This window comes from Oenanthe melanoleuca, chromosome 4, assembly GCF_029582105.1.
Source record: "Oenanthe melanoleuca isolate GR-GAL-2019-014 chromosome 4, OMel1.0, whole genome shotgun sequence".
NCBI classification, from domain to species: Eukaryota; Metazoa; Chordata; class Aves; order Passeriformes; family Muscicapidae; genus Oenanthe; species Oenanthe melanoleuca.
In genome coordinates, this window is record NC_079337.1 from 44,980,662 (window position 1) to 44,995,945 (window position 15,284).

Below are 15,284 nucleotides of genomic sequence, written 5' to 3' on the forward strand. Positions count from 1 at the left end.
TTTGATCTATCTAGTCCTGTCTTCTGCTGAACAGTGACATCAGATACCGACATCCATTCCCTGTACCTGCAGGTGAATCAAGGCTAGATTAGTAGTATGTACTACTCTGTACTGGTAAAAGGTGGTTTCTGCTGAAATTTGACAATTACAGTATATTTGACACCCCAACTTTGAAATCTTAGCACAGATCTTGGTCTCGGGTGTGAAGCCACCCATCAACCCAGAGCTTGCTTGAGTAGTTTAAGTTGCAAGTTAGTCTCCACTCCTTCCTATTTGGTTTCTTCCAAGTCAAGTAGTATTGCATGGCTTTTCATCCAGGAATATGTTAATGTTGGCCTAAAATTCAAGTGCTAGAATTTCAGGATTAGTTATCCTCTTAGTGGTGGGAGGCAGAATACACCAGCAGTCCCAAACTCACTAACTAATGGGGTTGAAGGCTACCTACCGTCCAATCTGACTTGTAGTGTTTGTCAGCCATTGCACAAAGGATATATCATTCACATTCTCTTACTTCATCAGCTGTACATCCAAAATATTGAAAACCTTCAAACAAAATCCCTTCCACTTAACTAGTCCCACCCAATACAACTTAAGCTACAGATTTTTGCATGATGTCTTCCAAAACAGAAAACAATGGTTCAATGCTAAATATATCAGTTGTTCTGAGCAAAATGTTTTTGAGTAAGTCAGAGCCACCAGAGGAGTTTAATAGCTTGTAAACAGACACAGCAGGTTTCATACTCTGTTACCAGTAATGTAAGATACACATATGTAAGGCAAAGTATATATTTAAACACACTTACATGGGCAATATCTTCTGTAAAAATATTTACAATTTAAAATAAACCAATTTAAGAAATGGATGAAAGTAAAAAAATAGGATACAGAAAACTCCCTCATACCATGGAACATCACCTAAATGAATATCATTTGGCATCAAGAGTCAACTCATTTCCTTAAAATTTGTATGTTACAAGTGCATAGTTGTGTTTCCTTCTCCTTAACTATCAGCATTTACAGTTGCTGCAGGCTGCAAGTATAGTGGTATGGTATTATAACAAATCAAAATTATCACTTGCTCTTTCTTTTGCAAGGAAACCTGCTATTAAAAAAGTTTTCCCCAAATAGCAAGCCATGTGTTAAAAATGTGGCTACAATAGTGAAGGCCATCTTTCCTGAGCAAGGAGTTTAAGGTTAGAAAGATTGTACAACTGATACTAAGCCCTTTTGGCGATCACACGTAAGAGTAGGTAAAGCCAATAAATCAACATAGGAAAGATGCAATCTATACTATTGCATTGTGTGTCTGCTACATTCAAACTTTTCATGTGAGAAAAGTCATGGCTACAACCCCCTGTTCTGCCTAATCCTCCAGAGTAACTGCTGATTCTTCCTGCAGTACTGAAGGATGGATCCAGTCCCAGCTGGGATCTTATACAATTGTTAAAAGCAACATTTCCCTAGCACTGTAGCAATCTGCAATCAGAACATTAGTTCTGATTCATGTAGCCTTGTTCCAATAGTACATATTCACCAGTCTTTCTGCTGAGTTAAAGCAGGCTGAAAATGAAGTTTTGGATAATGTATGTTGATAGTTATCCTTGCTGTTTTTCAAGATGGGCATTTCTTTGGCATTCATTTTTTTTTGCCCTGACATTGGCCACTCTCATAAATGCTCATATTGATAACATTTTTAGCAAGCAATAAAAAGCCCCCAGAACTGATAGCAATTTAATGTAGAAGTGATTGTATGACCACCAAACATCTGATGTTAGATGTCATTAAAGTGCTGCTTCATAATAATCTCTGCCAGTTTGTGCTAATTAGAGACAGAGAGGTTTGGAATTTTTACAAATTCCAAGAGTCACATCTGAACAGTTTGTTTAATCAAGCTGTCTTTTAGCCTGGTGAGGAAGTATCCATGAGCACTGGAACTCTGCATTAAGTTGTGCAGATCAGTAGCAGCCATCTTTCCAACTCTCATCTTTCACGTTGCCATATGTCTTGGGAGTGGGTAATGATCTAAAACAAAATGAGATATTTTTTAGTTTCATATATAACTGTTGAAATATCTATCTACAATAGGTAAGATTTAAACATTTTGTAAAGAACTGAAATACAGACTTCATTCATTTGCTTCTCTGCAATACAGTTTATTTAAGATAAATCCTAGAGTATTTTCAGTTTCAGGTTGCATGTTTTGTACCTTGGCAACCACCATGCCAGGAAAAAAGGCTAGATAAATAAATAGACAGAAAACTTATTTCTATTATACTCTGTGAAAATGCAAGCTTAATCTGTTTCCACCTAAAATACGAGATTTTTTAAGTGATGCACAAAAACAGGCAAATCCTTGTTTAGAATATTACATTTTGCTTACATCAAAATCTGACATTCGTAGAAACTTGATTATTGCACTGTGTACAGAGTCTACATTATAGAACCATGGAATTGTTTAGGCTGGAAAAGACCTGTAAGAACACCAGCCATTAACTCAGCACTGCCAAGCTCATCACTAGACCACGTCTCAAAGTGCCACATCTACACATCTTTTAGAGGTCTCCAGGGATGATGACTCCACCACATTCCTGGCCAGCCTGTTACAATGTCTGACAACCCTTTTGGTGAAGAGATTTCCTCTAATGCCCAATCTAAACCTCCTGTGGTGCAAGCTGGGGCTGTTTCCCTTTGTTCTACACATGCAAACTTAAAAAAAAGTTTTTAAAAAAGTCTATCTTTAAAAAGTTTAGTAAGTGAAACACTGCTATAAGACAAGCTGTGATTTGGACAAACACACTTCACTACTGTTAGCAAATTCCTGGTGAAGCAACTGCGTTTTACTACACAAAGTTCCATACTGCTGACCAGTGCAGGCTCTAACCATAAAAGTCAGTGCTGTGACAGTCACTTGTCATTCCCCCGCCCAGAACTCACTGCAGAACAGAACTTTTCCACTGTGCTATTTACCACCATTTTATCTTTACAGTACTAGAGACTAATTGTTTTTCCCCTCCATTTAAGGAGATTCTTAATATTTTTCATGGATGACTGCTTCCTTATGTCAGCTTCTATTTGGCACCTTCAGTGAAAGCTGACATTCAGAGTCAGTATTCAGTCTCTCTTGCAGTAGTTTTCGAAAAGACACATCAAGTGGCTTCTATAGCTGGGTGCTAGCACAGTTATGTTTAAGCTAAAATTCCTGTTTCATCCTGTGGGTTAACTACAGTGATTTTTATGTTAAGTTTAGCAAATGCTATGGATATCTCCTCTGTCTTGGTGCATCTTCCTTCTCAAAGTTTCCAGCTGCCCAAGGAGAGCAGCATGGTACTGCTGCTTGAGTTATGGAGGCAAGTAGTTCTGACTTCAGAATATGTCATTCACACAAGTGAATTTTCTCTTGCCAGCTGTATTTTGGTAACTTTGTGCCACATGCAGACAAATTCTTCCTGCCTTCTCAGCCCAGACTTTTAATTACTTAGTTCAGTATCTTCCATGAATGATTTCACTTTCACTCATTCACCTTCACTCTCATTAAAGAACCTTTATTTCTTGATTTGGATTCAAAACTATTTTGGAAATACTTCACATAGAGGTCTCCATTTCTGTTCTGAAGCCCTTGAGATCAAAATAACAACTGCAAGAATAAGCAGCAGAAATACACAGTGTACAAAATTCATTTTGAAAACTTGAGACTACCTGCCAGAGACTCACCTGCGAACAGGCTGTGCAAGTTTGCTACGAGGCACTGGGATGCCCCCCGTGGAAGGGGCACTGGGTCTGGGCAAACCACTCCTCATCCCTGCTGGTCTGGTAAGAGTAGTGCTGTTAATACTGCTGGCAGGGCTCGGCAAGGCTGAGCTCTGGGCTGCAAGAGGCCCTGGTGAAGAACTACTGTGCGTCAGCTGTGCGGCTTCTGGAGCGGCAGCCGAGCCCGGTGCGTGGCTACTGAACGCTTTCACGGGCTGTCGCAGAGCTAAGGGAGACGGTGCTGCAGGCGAGCGGAATTTACTCGAAGAAGGTACTGGAAAATACAGAAATTGTTTTCAGTTTACATTACAATATTCCTGAAATTAAAAACTGGAAATTACTTTATGTGATTATACAAACAATATGGAATGTGTAATGGAATACAGCCAATCAAGCAGCAATGAGAAACAGGAATTCAGATGTCCTCTTTGTCATGTGTTTTTGATATCATAGCTCTAATGCCCTCTTTGCTTACTAAAAATATTTATCTGGATTTGTAAGCAATCCTAATCCGGCTATAATTGTTGTATCAGTTAAGTCAAAAGAAATAGAGAAGGTATTTCTTAAGAAGAAATTTAACTGCTTCAGAAACACGTGAACTTAATTCCCATCTGTGAAAGAACATGTTGAAGAATATAGTATTCTTGTGTGACACAGGCTTTAAACAGATTCAAAGTGTATATTAGCCTTGAATGATGAAATTTTGAGTGCAGAGCATCTTGGTGTTTCTTTTATACTGTTCTTTTTAACCACTGAATTAGAATTCATCTAAAGATATGGTTACATCCCACACTTTCTGCAAATGGGAAAAAAAAAGATGGGGTCAGATGTCCTGGTTTCTGTAGTTTGCATTAAGGATGACATCAGCCAACCTCCAACACCAAAGAGGTTAAGGTGCTGGTATGAAACTTAAACCAGACAACTCTAACAATTTATAGCCTTCCTCGTCTTACAAACATTACCTAAATTATCAGTATAACTAATAACTGTTTATAACTAATACCTGTTTTCTAGTACTTTGTACCTGAGTTAGTATGTAAGGTTCTGTTATCAGGTCTGTCAGGGATAGGTTGATAAGGCAGAATATTCAACAGTCCTTTGATAATGCCAAACCCTAAGCATAATTCTTCACAAGTATGAGAAGCATTTTCAAATTATGCATAATTTATCACTGAACAGAATACTTAAATTAACCCATAATCTTAGCAATGGAATGAAATTTCACCAGCTTTTCAAACTGATTAGGGTAGTCAGGAAGAGTCCACACAGGACAATCAAATCAGTCATGTAACAAAAAACATGTTTACATTTAGTAAATTTACATAAACTACTCTTTCTCCTACTAAATAAATGTTTTATACTGAGACCAAAGTTGCATCCTTTTTGACAGATGTTGTCCATAAAGAAGCTGATCCTTAATACAGCTTTTATTATCATCTTCAAGGCAGATCCAGTAAGAACACGAGGAATGAGAAAGGAGATGAGTAATGCAGGAATGTAGCATCCTAAAAGGGGTACAGAGAAACTGGTAATTTTGAGATTGTATTCTGAAGCCATTTCTTACAGGGTATGTCTAGGAAGATTAATATGTACCTCATTACAGATGTGAATTGGATTTGATCCCTTTCTGGATTACCCAAGGGGGTCTTTCTCCTGATAGCAATATCAAACACAGCATGAAGCTGCTCATGGGAAAAGCTGACAAGAAAAGGTGACAGAGAGGTCAAAAACACATGACAGTTGCTAAGCGGCAGGGAGAGTAAAAAACCTTAAAATAAAAGCTGGCATCAAGTCAGAGTATGGATTAAGGAAAGCATTAACAACAGAATGACTGGGCAAGAAGAGCATCAAAGTGCTCCTAGGACTAAGATAGATTACATGTAAGTTTTTAAAATGTGGCCTCGCCTATAACATTGATGCAATCTGCAGAATTTCCAAGTGAGTCTACAGTGTAAATATTGGGAGCTTTTATCACTGAACTCCTCATTACAAAGCTTGGAACACAAACACAGCACCATGTTAGCAGCTACCAACAGAGCAATGCCAGTGTATAAAAACTGAATACAGCTTTGGGCCTCTTACAGGCACAACAGGGAAAAGGTCTTTAGGTACAATATATAAGCAACAAAAAGTTGCAATAGAAGAAAGCTTGCTGCATTCCCAGCAGAAGTAAGGATCCAGTCAATCAGTCTTCTCCATCCTCTTTAATCTTCTGCTGACCCTATTTTACCATGCTGCAAACTTGAGCTCTCAATTCATAAAACGTTTCTTGTCAGCACAGCATTGCAGACATTGCTGAGAGCTATATTCATTCTTGTACATAAAGGGCTGAATTGTCTTCCAGAGCAGCCCACATGATGTAGAGTGGCAAACTGCCTAATAATTCTGTTCTACACATAAAGAATTAGGTCTCAGAGGAGTTTTGGATATTCATAATACTCAGTTTGGCCTATCTGTAAGACAGGGTCACAAAGAGTGAGGTACTGCCTCACAGACTACTTGATAATTGCGTACCCATGCATAGTTTTTAGTTGATCCATGTTTAACACAAACATGTAAACATGTAAGGGAAGTGCTTAATAACTTCACACAACTCAATCTCCTTATAAAATAAACTGGAAATAACTACAATTAAAACATCTTGCAACCAAAAAAAAAAAAAAAAAAAAAAAAAAAAAAAGAAAAAGGCATGGTGCAGTCATGACATTTAGATGTCCTACCCTCTCTGGATTCTGTCCTGGATTGTGGGCAGAGAGCACGAGATCTCCATGTGGCAAAGTAGGATGCTGTGAAGCTGCAAACTTATTTGGCTTGCACTCCAAGGCCAGCTGCTGCACACCAACTTGAAAACATATTAAATTCTAATGCAGTTGTTAAATCACAACCATCATGATGAGATGAATCAACCCAACATGAAAGAACAGATGAGGTATAACTATAGGAATACATTGATCTGCCATCTCGGTACAGGAAAGATGTGACCTGTTGGAGCAGGTACAAAGCATGGATAATCATCACTCCTATGAAGAAAGATTGAGAGAGGGAGGTAGGTCTTCAGCCTGGAGAAAAGAAGGTGCTGGGGAGATGTTACCACAAAGTGGTAAAAAAAAAGCCAATGTGTGTGTGAAAGGTGTCAAGCTACGTAACGAACTGTATTTTAAGAAAGTAAAATCAATTTTTGCTTAGCTGTTCATTCCTCTGAAAGGAAAGTATTGCTTCATTACTGCTAAATACTTCTATACTCATGACGATCTCAGATCAGAAGAAAGAAAACCAACACATTAAGGACTATAAAATAGCAAATAATTGAAAAAGACAAAGCAAGTAACTGAAAGGGTCCTCATTTGCAGTAAGGAATGACAACAGCCATAAACTGGAATATATAACTGGCAGTGCAATGTGCTCTGTTCCTCATTCTCTAAGGTTTAATAAATTTTTATAAATAATATAAACTCAAAGAAAGGCTAACTTTCTATACATTCCTACAGTTTCAGACTAGGCCATTAACCTAAGTGTTCCAGTGATGCAAAGGAAGGCATGGCCAACTGGAAAGAAAGAAAAGAAAGCTCTGCAGAGGAGTAATGATGATGACCTTATGCAAAGCGGAACATTGTGAGCACTTTACTTGGTATGAAGTATGAAAACTGTTAAGAGACTTCTTCTTAAGGCATGTGAATCTATTTCACACTCATACTTTGCTAAAACTTCCTGCATGGCATGAAGATGACTCTAAGGAGTTGGCATTGTTAAATCCCCATGAGAAACACATATATATTTTGTCAGGCCCTCATGTCTGCACCAATGACTCCCACAATACTTAAAGGATTCCAGAATCTACAAGCTTATGAATTATTCTCAAGTGCAATATGATCTTTAAAATCAGATCTTCTTGATTGTAATAGACAACAGACCAACTATGCTTAAAACCAGAATCATTGTTTACCTTAACTGTGAAACTGAGGCAATGTCATATACAAGGCTCCCAGAGCTGATTAAAAATCAGATAAAACTGTCTAATTGGATTAGAGACTCAATATTTCATTTTATTAAAAAACAAAGGTCAAGTTCAGCCATTAGCAAACTGGAATATTATATAAAGTCTCTAATTCCTTGAGTCAAAAAAACTTTAATTCCTCTATTAACCTTCTGGTTTTGTGAAGAAAAAAGAAAGCACAAGTACATGCAAAGTAAGTTGATAGTTTACATTAATCTTTTCAAGAATAGATTTGTTAGCTTTTATTCCCAGCACAAAGGATTGTATGAGTATTTTTACAACTCTTGTTTTAAAAACTGTATCTTGCAATTTAAAAAATTCCTATACAAATATAGCCCTAGTGAATATGTATTTAGGAGTCTACTTTTCTAATCCCTATTTCCTGATTAACATTAGAAAGTCACCGTTCCTTGGATTTTTATCTCAAAATTCAATCTCCTATGTAACACAGAGTTTATTTTTAATATTTGGACCAACCAAGAAGTTAACTTTCATACAGCAAGGATCACTTGGTTAATCTCCACAGTAATCTACAGTAATTGCAAGAGCAAGTTTATTAATCTAGAACATGTGAGATTTAATGCAGGCGAACCAGGCTGAGATTTGCTGGAGCTTGGTAAGAGGTTGTAAGTTAATTACCTCCTTTTGTAGATGGAGTTTGAAGAAACTGTTTGGTTTTGAAGGCAGCACGAGGCAAATTTTTCTGCCTTTGCAGAGCTGTTGAAAGACAAGAAGTGTTATATTTGTCTAAGAAGATAAGAAAACTAAATTTACTGGGAATTTCAGAATTGTATCCACTTGTGAAGCGTCAAGGAACAGTGTGAGTAAAACACTCAAAAAGCTGTTATGACTCTGGAAGTGATGGCATTTTGTGAATGGTGCTTGCTCTTAATGGCAAAGAGTTACAGAGGAGTGTGTCAGAAATTTTGCAGTGATAAATGCGCAGATTTGGTAAGAGTAAAGCTTCTTGCAGGGCAAAAAGCCCAGAAATGCAAAACAAAAAAATTAAAACACCAAAAGGAGAACAAGCCACCTAGCAAACATGCTGAAGCAATATGAGAGCAAGATTAGATACAAAGATGAAAATTAAACTGTTGCATTTGACCTAGCAAGACCAAATTTTTAATATTAAAAGTGCTTTCAAAAAATATACTATACAAAAGCATAATTTGTCTAATATGATCATCATATAAACAAATTGTATTCTTCAGTTATGGAGACTTAAGCCTTCTTGAGAGATGTCCTTTTTTCTGCCCTCTTTAAAAGCTATACAAGAGGACTTAAGCTTAAAATGAAGACTTATCACTAAGATTTATCAGCTGCCAGCACATACACAGCATGATGGAAATTGGTTGTTATTGTTCCTTTGCTCCCTTGTCCTGCCTCTTGTCTAGTAACATTCAAGGTCTGGTACTGCCTTGAAATGACCTCACTACCTACCAGTTACCAAGAGAGAAGCCAATGACTGCTCCGAGAGCTGCAGAATCTTGGCATGGAGAGAATTACTTATTGCCAGACGGAATGCGTTGACTCAGCCTATTTCCATTGCAGCACATTTAAGGGGGGAAGGAGGAAAGTAGTCAATGAAATAAAGCTTTGACTACACAGAGACTTCATAAAATGATAATGCATGAATAAACATCTCTGCTTATCTCCGTGTATGAAGTTTTATACCAGCATAAAACTGATTGCATTAGCAAGGCTTATTTCCATAGTGAGAAGGAAGAAAGATGGAGGAATAGCTGTGCAAAAAAGATCCTGACCCTGAGTAAGGAACAACCCATCACCAATTACTGAATATCACTCTAAGAAAGGTGTGGAGGGAACAATTTGAATCCTAATATTAGTAATCCTTTTGTTTGATAGCATATAATGATTACTATCACCTTTCCTATGCTTCACTCAGTGCAAAATACACGTATTTTAAGAACTATAAAAGATGTATCACGTGCTTTAACATCATGCTGAAATTATGACTAGGCAGTCTATTCAGTTTAGTCCTAACAACTAACTAAAACTGTTATGTTAAAAAAACAGCAAAAAGGAATTAGATTGTTCAGAAACACAGTAAAATTCTGCCTGTGCCTACTACTAATAAAAACCTTATTCCTTCTACCAACTAGAATCTAATGCAAAATAGCCTGTGGCAATATGTAATTCTTACTCAACTGGCACATAGTCTTCCTAGAAACTTTTTTAAAAGCATGCAATGAACAGCCAATTAAGCACAGTAAGGTCTCTAAATATGAGCATAATTCTTAGGAATTTACTGAGGCAGACCACTGGCCAGACTGCTTCAGTCCTCAAGCATTCCACTTTATTATTTTTTACTGAATCATTGCTTTTGTTATACCACACAAAATGAAGAAAAGCTTCTTCCTTCATATTTGGATTTGTTTTGTCCTAATCCACTCAGATTTCAATATGCTACTGCACATGGCACTTTCTTCCCCCATCATTATTCACACTTCTTGCAAGTCAGAGATGCGGGATGATATGAAAAGGATTTTAAATATGCATATATCAATTCCTTCCTTCTCAATGGAGAATCCAGGAAATAGACACTCAATAGCAAAACATTTCTGTGCACTGAAACACTGAAAAAAGCTTAGGCAGTACAATTTGAGCAATGCTGAGCAAACATGCAGTTTGAGATAAGCGCCCCGTGCATGTTTATCCACACCACTTACTACTCTTGAAGTGCTCTGTGTGCTGTGACATTCCCTGTCACAACTGCTGTGTGCTGAACACATGTAGTTACATTTACTTCTGATCAACTGAACTACTTGGACTACTTGGTTTCTTCAAAACTTACTCTTTCTCCTTTTACTCTGAACATGCCAAGCAGTTGGATCTTGGCAAGCAGACCAGTAACTTTATTGATAGTTTGAAGAATCTACAGCTCTTCAAGGAAGTTCTGTATTTATCTCTTTTTAAAAGCATCCATTTGCTCATAGTACTGCCAAGTAAAAAGCATCACACAGAATCCTAAAGCAGGTAGTCCCTACATGGATGCCACCCTACAACTTCTAGAGCTTTGTACAGTCTATGTTAGGACCTAAATATAGAGATATCCCATCACTAACACTTCAGACAATACGTATTCCTTGGGAAGACACATATGACCATATCTTCCAGTGTTTTAAGGTGAAATACTTACTAGCTTTCATATTAGAAAAAAATACTTTCTGCAGAATGGCATGGAGAATCAGATGTAAATGAAGATTCAAATTGTTGCAACTGCTATTTAATTCAGTCTCTTTTCAAAACCAATTTGGATTGTTCACCCCATTGCAGCTTAAAGTTAAAATGTCAATGTTTTCATGTTTACAGTTGTACCTCTAAACATATCATACCTGTCTTCTCTCTCTTCTGTTAGCAAGCAAATACAATTTGGCTATAAAACTGTAAGAGGAATTGTCATTTCAGAAACTTACTGGATTCCTAGCTCATTTTTGAATGCCAGCAACTACAGCAAGTTCAGTATTGCAGCCACAGCAAATGTGCAAGTAAATTATGAACCACAAATCTTTGACAAGGAGCAAAGTAGTGATCTCAGGTGGCAAGCCAGCATCCTTGCAAAGGTAAGCTCATGCAAAACTAGCAGGTGTATGAGGAAGCTTCAAATCCCAAGACCCAGAAATCATTGCCAAGGGAAAACAAAAATTCGCTGCAATTTAACAGTGCTTTGTGCAAAGTGACAAAATATAAAACCAATAAAACAAAAAGTATACAATAAAAAGGACACAATTCTGGAAATCTTTATACAATGTACAGTTTTGCAGAAAATTTTTTAATTCAGACTAAGCAAAGATACTTACTCATTGACTTCACACACAAACCGTTTTACGATTGTCAATAGCAAGACTCTGACAAACATCTGTAAGAGCAGGGAAACTGTAAAAGCTAGAAATCTGGCCTTTATTAATGATATTTAACTTACATTTAAATGTAAGTTGGTCTAGAGTGGTTCACATTTGGGAAAATAGTCTATGAAAGAAAAGCAGATTTACCTAGTAATTCTTAATGCATCCACAAGTTGAAAAAAAGAAATATAAACACAATCACACCACTTTGGCTCCTGCAGTGAAGTAATTGACTAAATATTGAATATTGAGACTTCGCTTGTCTGATCTTTCCAGAAAGTTTAACCATGAATTTACTTTTAATTCTGGAAACAGCCTTCTAGCTAAGTTGCTCTCTATGCTCTTCCCTTCCCAGTTCACTCAATCCTAAAGCACCAAATAAAATCTGTATAGATTTTTACTAAAAATATTTTTGTTCATTTTGTTTCAGCTCATTTTAATAATTCTTCCTATCACCAAAACAGCACAGCTGTAGACCAACTGTCCAAGTGCTCTGAGTGCCTTACACGTTGATAAGCCTGCCTGTTGGTAACAGTTGTGTGTTAGAACTCCACAAAGGTCCTTTCAGCTGGAAATCTCACCTTCTGAGTGTCTGCAAAGGGTGGAAGAAGAGGGCCAAGGTGAAAGGATGCTGGAGTAACTTATGGCAAAGTCACACTAACTCCTGTCTACTATAGTATCATGCACCTGGGACTGACTGTCCTCACAATCCTTACATCTCCTCTGAGTCTGTATAAAGACAAATCTTGGAGTCTTTGGCATGGTCTCTGTTCCTTACTCTGTATTTAACTGTACTTGGTAGCTTTAACACATTGTTTTGAAAGTTTTAAGTCAACCAACTAGGAATGCCACTATGCCTTCACTGTTCTGTAAGTAAAATACCCGTAGTTAAATTCACAAACATTATTTTTACATTTCCTGTCAAATATTTAGATTACTGATGAAACTTTATCACAGAATTTTTACAGTTCAAAGCTCTACACATAAAAATATTAATCAAGTGTTCTTCCCTTGAAAATGTCACACAAGAGTTATTAAATTCAGAAACTTGTTTTAAAATAAATGGTCAGGAAACATTTAAACAACAGGAACTGGCAATATTGACATATAAAGAAATCCTGAATATTTAATTTTCATTTGCTTTGACTTCTTTAAGGTCACCACTTTCAAGAGATTTGTGAGAATAGCAGCATTCTCATATCAGCAGTTAACTTTTGGAGAAACTAGGAAATCAGGAGTCCAGCAAGGAGTAATATGTTTTATGAGACACAGGTTCATCCAAACCTTTTTTAGGAAGTAACTGACACTTCAGGTAAACAAAACTGGCAACTGGATATATAATCCATGTGCCAAAAAAAAGGAAAGGAACTGCAGATACCGTTAACTTAAAGGGTTAAACTGAAATGAACACTTCCAGGTCATGTTTCATTGGTTAAAAGAAAGCAATACACATCATCTAGGTGCTTTTTCAGAGCCTAGAAAGAAAACAGTTTCTGACATGCCCCAATACTGCATTTACATTATTTGTATTACTTTTACATATACTTTTAGGAAACTATGAATGACATCTTAATAACAAATCAGATTTTTCTGATTATTTTGTGTACCATAAAAATAGATTCACAAAAGTCTGATTAAAAATCAAGATTAGCACTTCCAGTGTGGCATGCAATGCTTTGCTTTGCCCTGAGAGTGGAAGACAGTCGAATACCATTACTTAATTCTGAAATTTACACTGAAGTAGCACTAAAGGTACTTACTGGCTGAGGCTTGAGGTTGAATGCGAGGTATTCCTCCATTTGGCACTTGGAAGTTTGATTCACTTCTGCTGTTTTTCACAGACTCAGCTTGGATGTTAGATGTCCTGGACAAGTTTGGAAGACTACGCCTTAGTTTTTCTGTATGAAATAATACAAAGATACCAAAATGTGTAGTCTGATGCTGGACAAAGGTCAGGCTGTGAACACGTAGTTGAACCCCAAATATAAGTGACACAAAATGTCAGCCATATAAAACTACATTGCAATTTAAAAGTGTATTTTGTTACATTACTTCTTCTCAAATCTATCACATAAAAAATATTCATGTATCTAAAAAAGTAAGAATGTACATTTTTCACCTATGGTGAAAAAAGTCAAGCATATTGTGCTTTGAAATTGAAACATATCTGGATTGTGATTCTCTGGGTTTTATTGTACTGTTATAAAAGTGGAACAGACAAAACTAATTTGCAGTTTTGCATAGTTTTGAAATTATTTACCTAGAAAGTTATTTGTAACAAAATTCTTGCCTGAAGAGTAAAAACAACATAGATGTTTGCGTAAATTTTTGAGACTGCCTTGTCCCATATCACTTCATTTTACAACAAGTAACAGCCATCCACTTGGAAAGGACCTCTTCATACACAGCATACAAAATTATTGAAGTATCCAGTTATGCTTCATCTTTCACATATGACTTGACTTATCTACTCAACTAAAGCTGATACTTCAGGGGCCTTCTAATATTTTTACCACTGTTCACAGAATATGAAAAGATGCCATTAAGTACTTCTCAAGTCTAATGGCATTCTGTGTATCTCCAACCCATGCAGAGCTGGGTTGATGACATACTTTGGATGGAAGACTGAAGCTGCCTTGACAGGATGAGTGGCCAACCTGATTCTGCAGAGGGATGCAGGGAAAAAGTAGGTTAACCATCCACATGGACTAAAGGTGAAAACAAAACTAAGTCTTCATTGGCTGAATATTCCAACAAATGTACTTTCTTCACTTAGCAGTTTGCATTGCTATGCACTGCACTTAGTGCATTGTTGAACTCTGTCAAGCAAACTTCCCTCCAACCACTCTAGACAAATAAAATTAAAAGAGTAAACCTGAACAACTTCTTTGGCTGCTGCTGTATAACTCTGAATATTCAAGCAACACTCAACTGCACAAAAACCCCTGCAAGATATCTCCTTGGAAGTGTTTCAGAAACACATGATCACACACTCTATTTTGATCCCTCTGGTATGTGGGATACTAGCTTTTGGTACCATTCCTCTCATAGGATATTTTTATTGCAGCTCATCTAGCACGCTTTAAGATTTTCATTTTAAGAAATGAATGGGAAGGGAATTCTCAATTATGTCAGAATATAGCTGATTTTCCTAGATACCTCAAATTTCCTCAAACCACTATTACTAGTAAGGGGAATTCTTAATATCTAAATGTATATTCTTTCTAAATTTAAAATCTTACTTGGATAAAAACTACAATTGTTGAAATGGGAACATGCTCGCAAAACTTCATCCCAGTAAAAGGAGTTTCTGCCAGATTGCAACCAGGAAAAAGGACATTCAAGAAGAAAAATTATATCAGAATTATATTATTTTGTTCTATGCCACTATAGTATAATTGCACTGAATTTACTGCAAACTTGATTTATTACACAGCAGTTTTCACAGCTTTGAGATATCTAAAATATCCAACAAATGCATGAATTAAGCACTAATGTTTTTAAGACTATGTTAATGATTGAAAAGTTTGAGTGTCCTGTGCAACCAGAAGAAAGCATTCAGCTGCCTCACAGGCTACAGGCATGCATAAATCACCACGTTACTCTTATCTGACCACAGTTACTTTCATCTGTATTTTGTTCTGTCATCTGCAAGGCTTAACTCTACTAGTAAATGA

At 36.8% G+C, this 15,284-nt stretch overlaps 1 protein-coding gene across 2 annotated transcripts in view; it reads right to left on the reverse strand.

Moving 5' to 3' along the window:
• Positions 1-15,284, reverse strand: part of SLAIN2 (SLAIN motif family member 2) — a 33,753-nt gene continuing 18,469 nt past the window's right edge. Inside the window, exons 6-9 of one of the 2 annotated variants that reach the window (XM_056489667.1) lie at positions 13,368-13,505; positions 8,381-8,458; positions 3,712-4,021; positions 1-2,022 (exon numbers count right to left, since the gene is read on the reverse strand). In XM_056489667.1, the coding sequence (XP_056345642.1) occupies positions 1,956-2,022; positions 3,712-4,021; positions 8,381-8,458; positions 13,368-13,505 (593 nt within the window). In that variant the 3' untranslated portion in view covers positions 1-1,955. The remainder of the gene's footprint in view (positions 2,023-3,711; positions 4,022-8,380; positions 8,459-13,367; positions 13,506-15,284) is intronic. The other variant, XM_056489668.1, reaches the window with a different exon arrangement.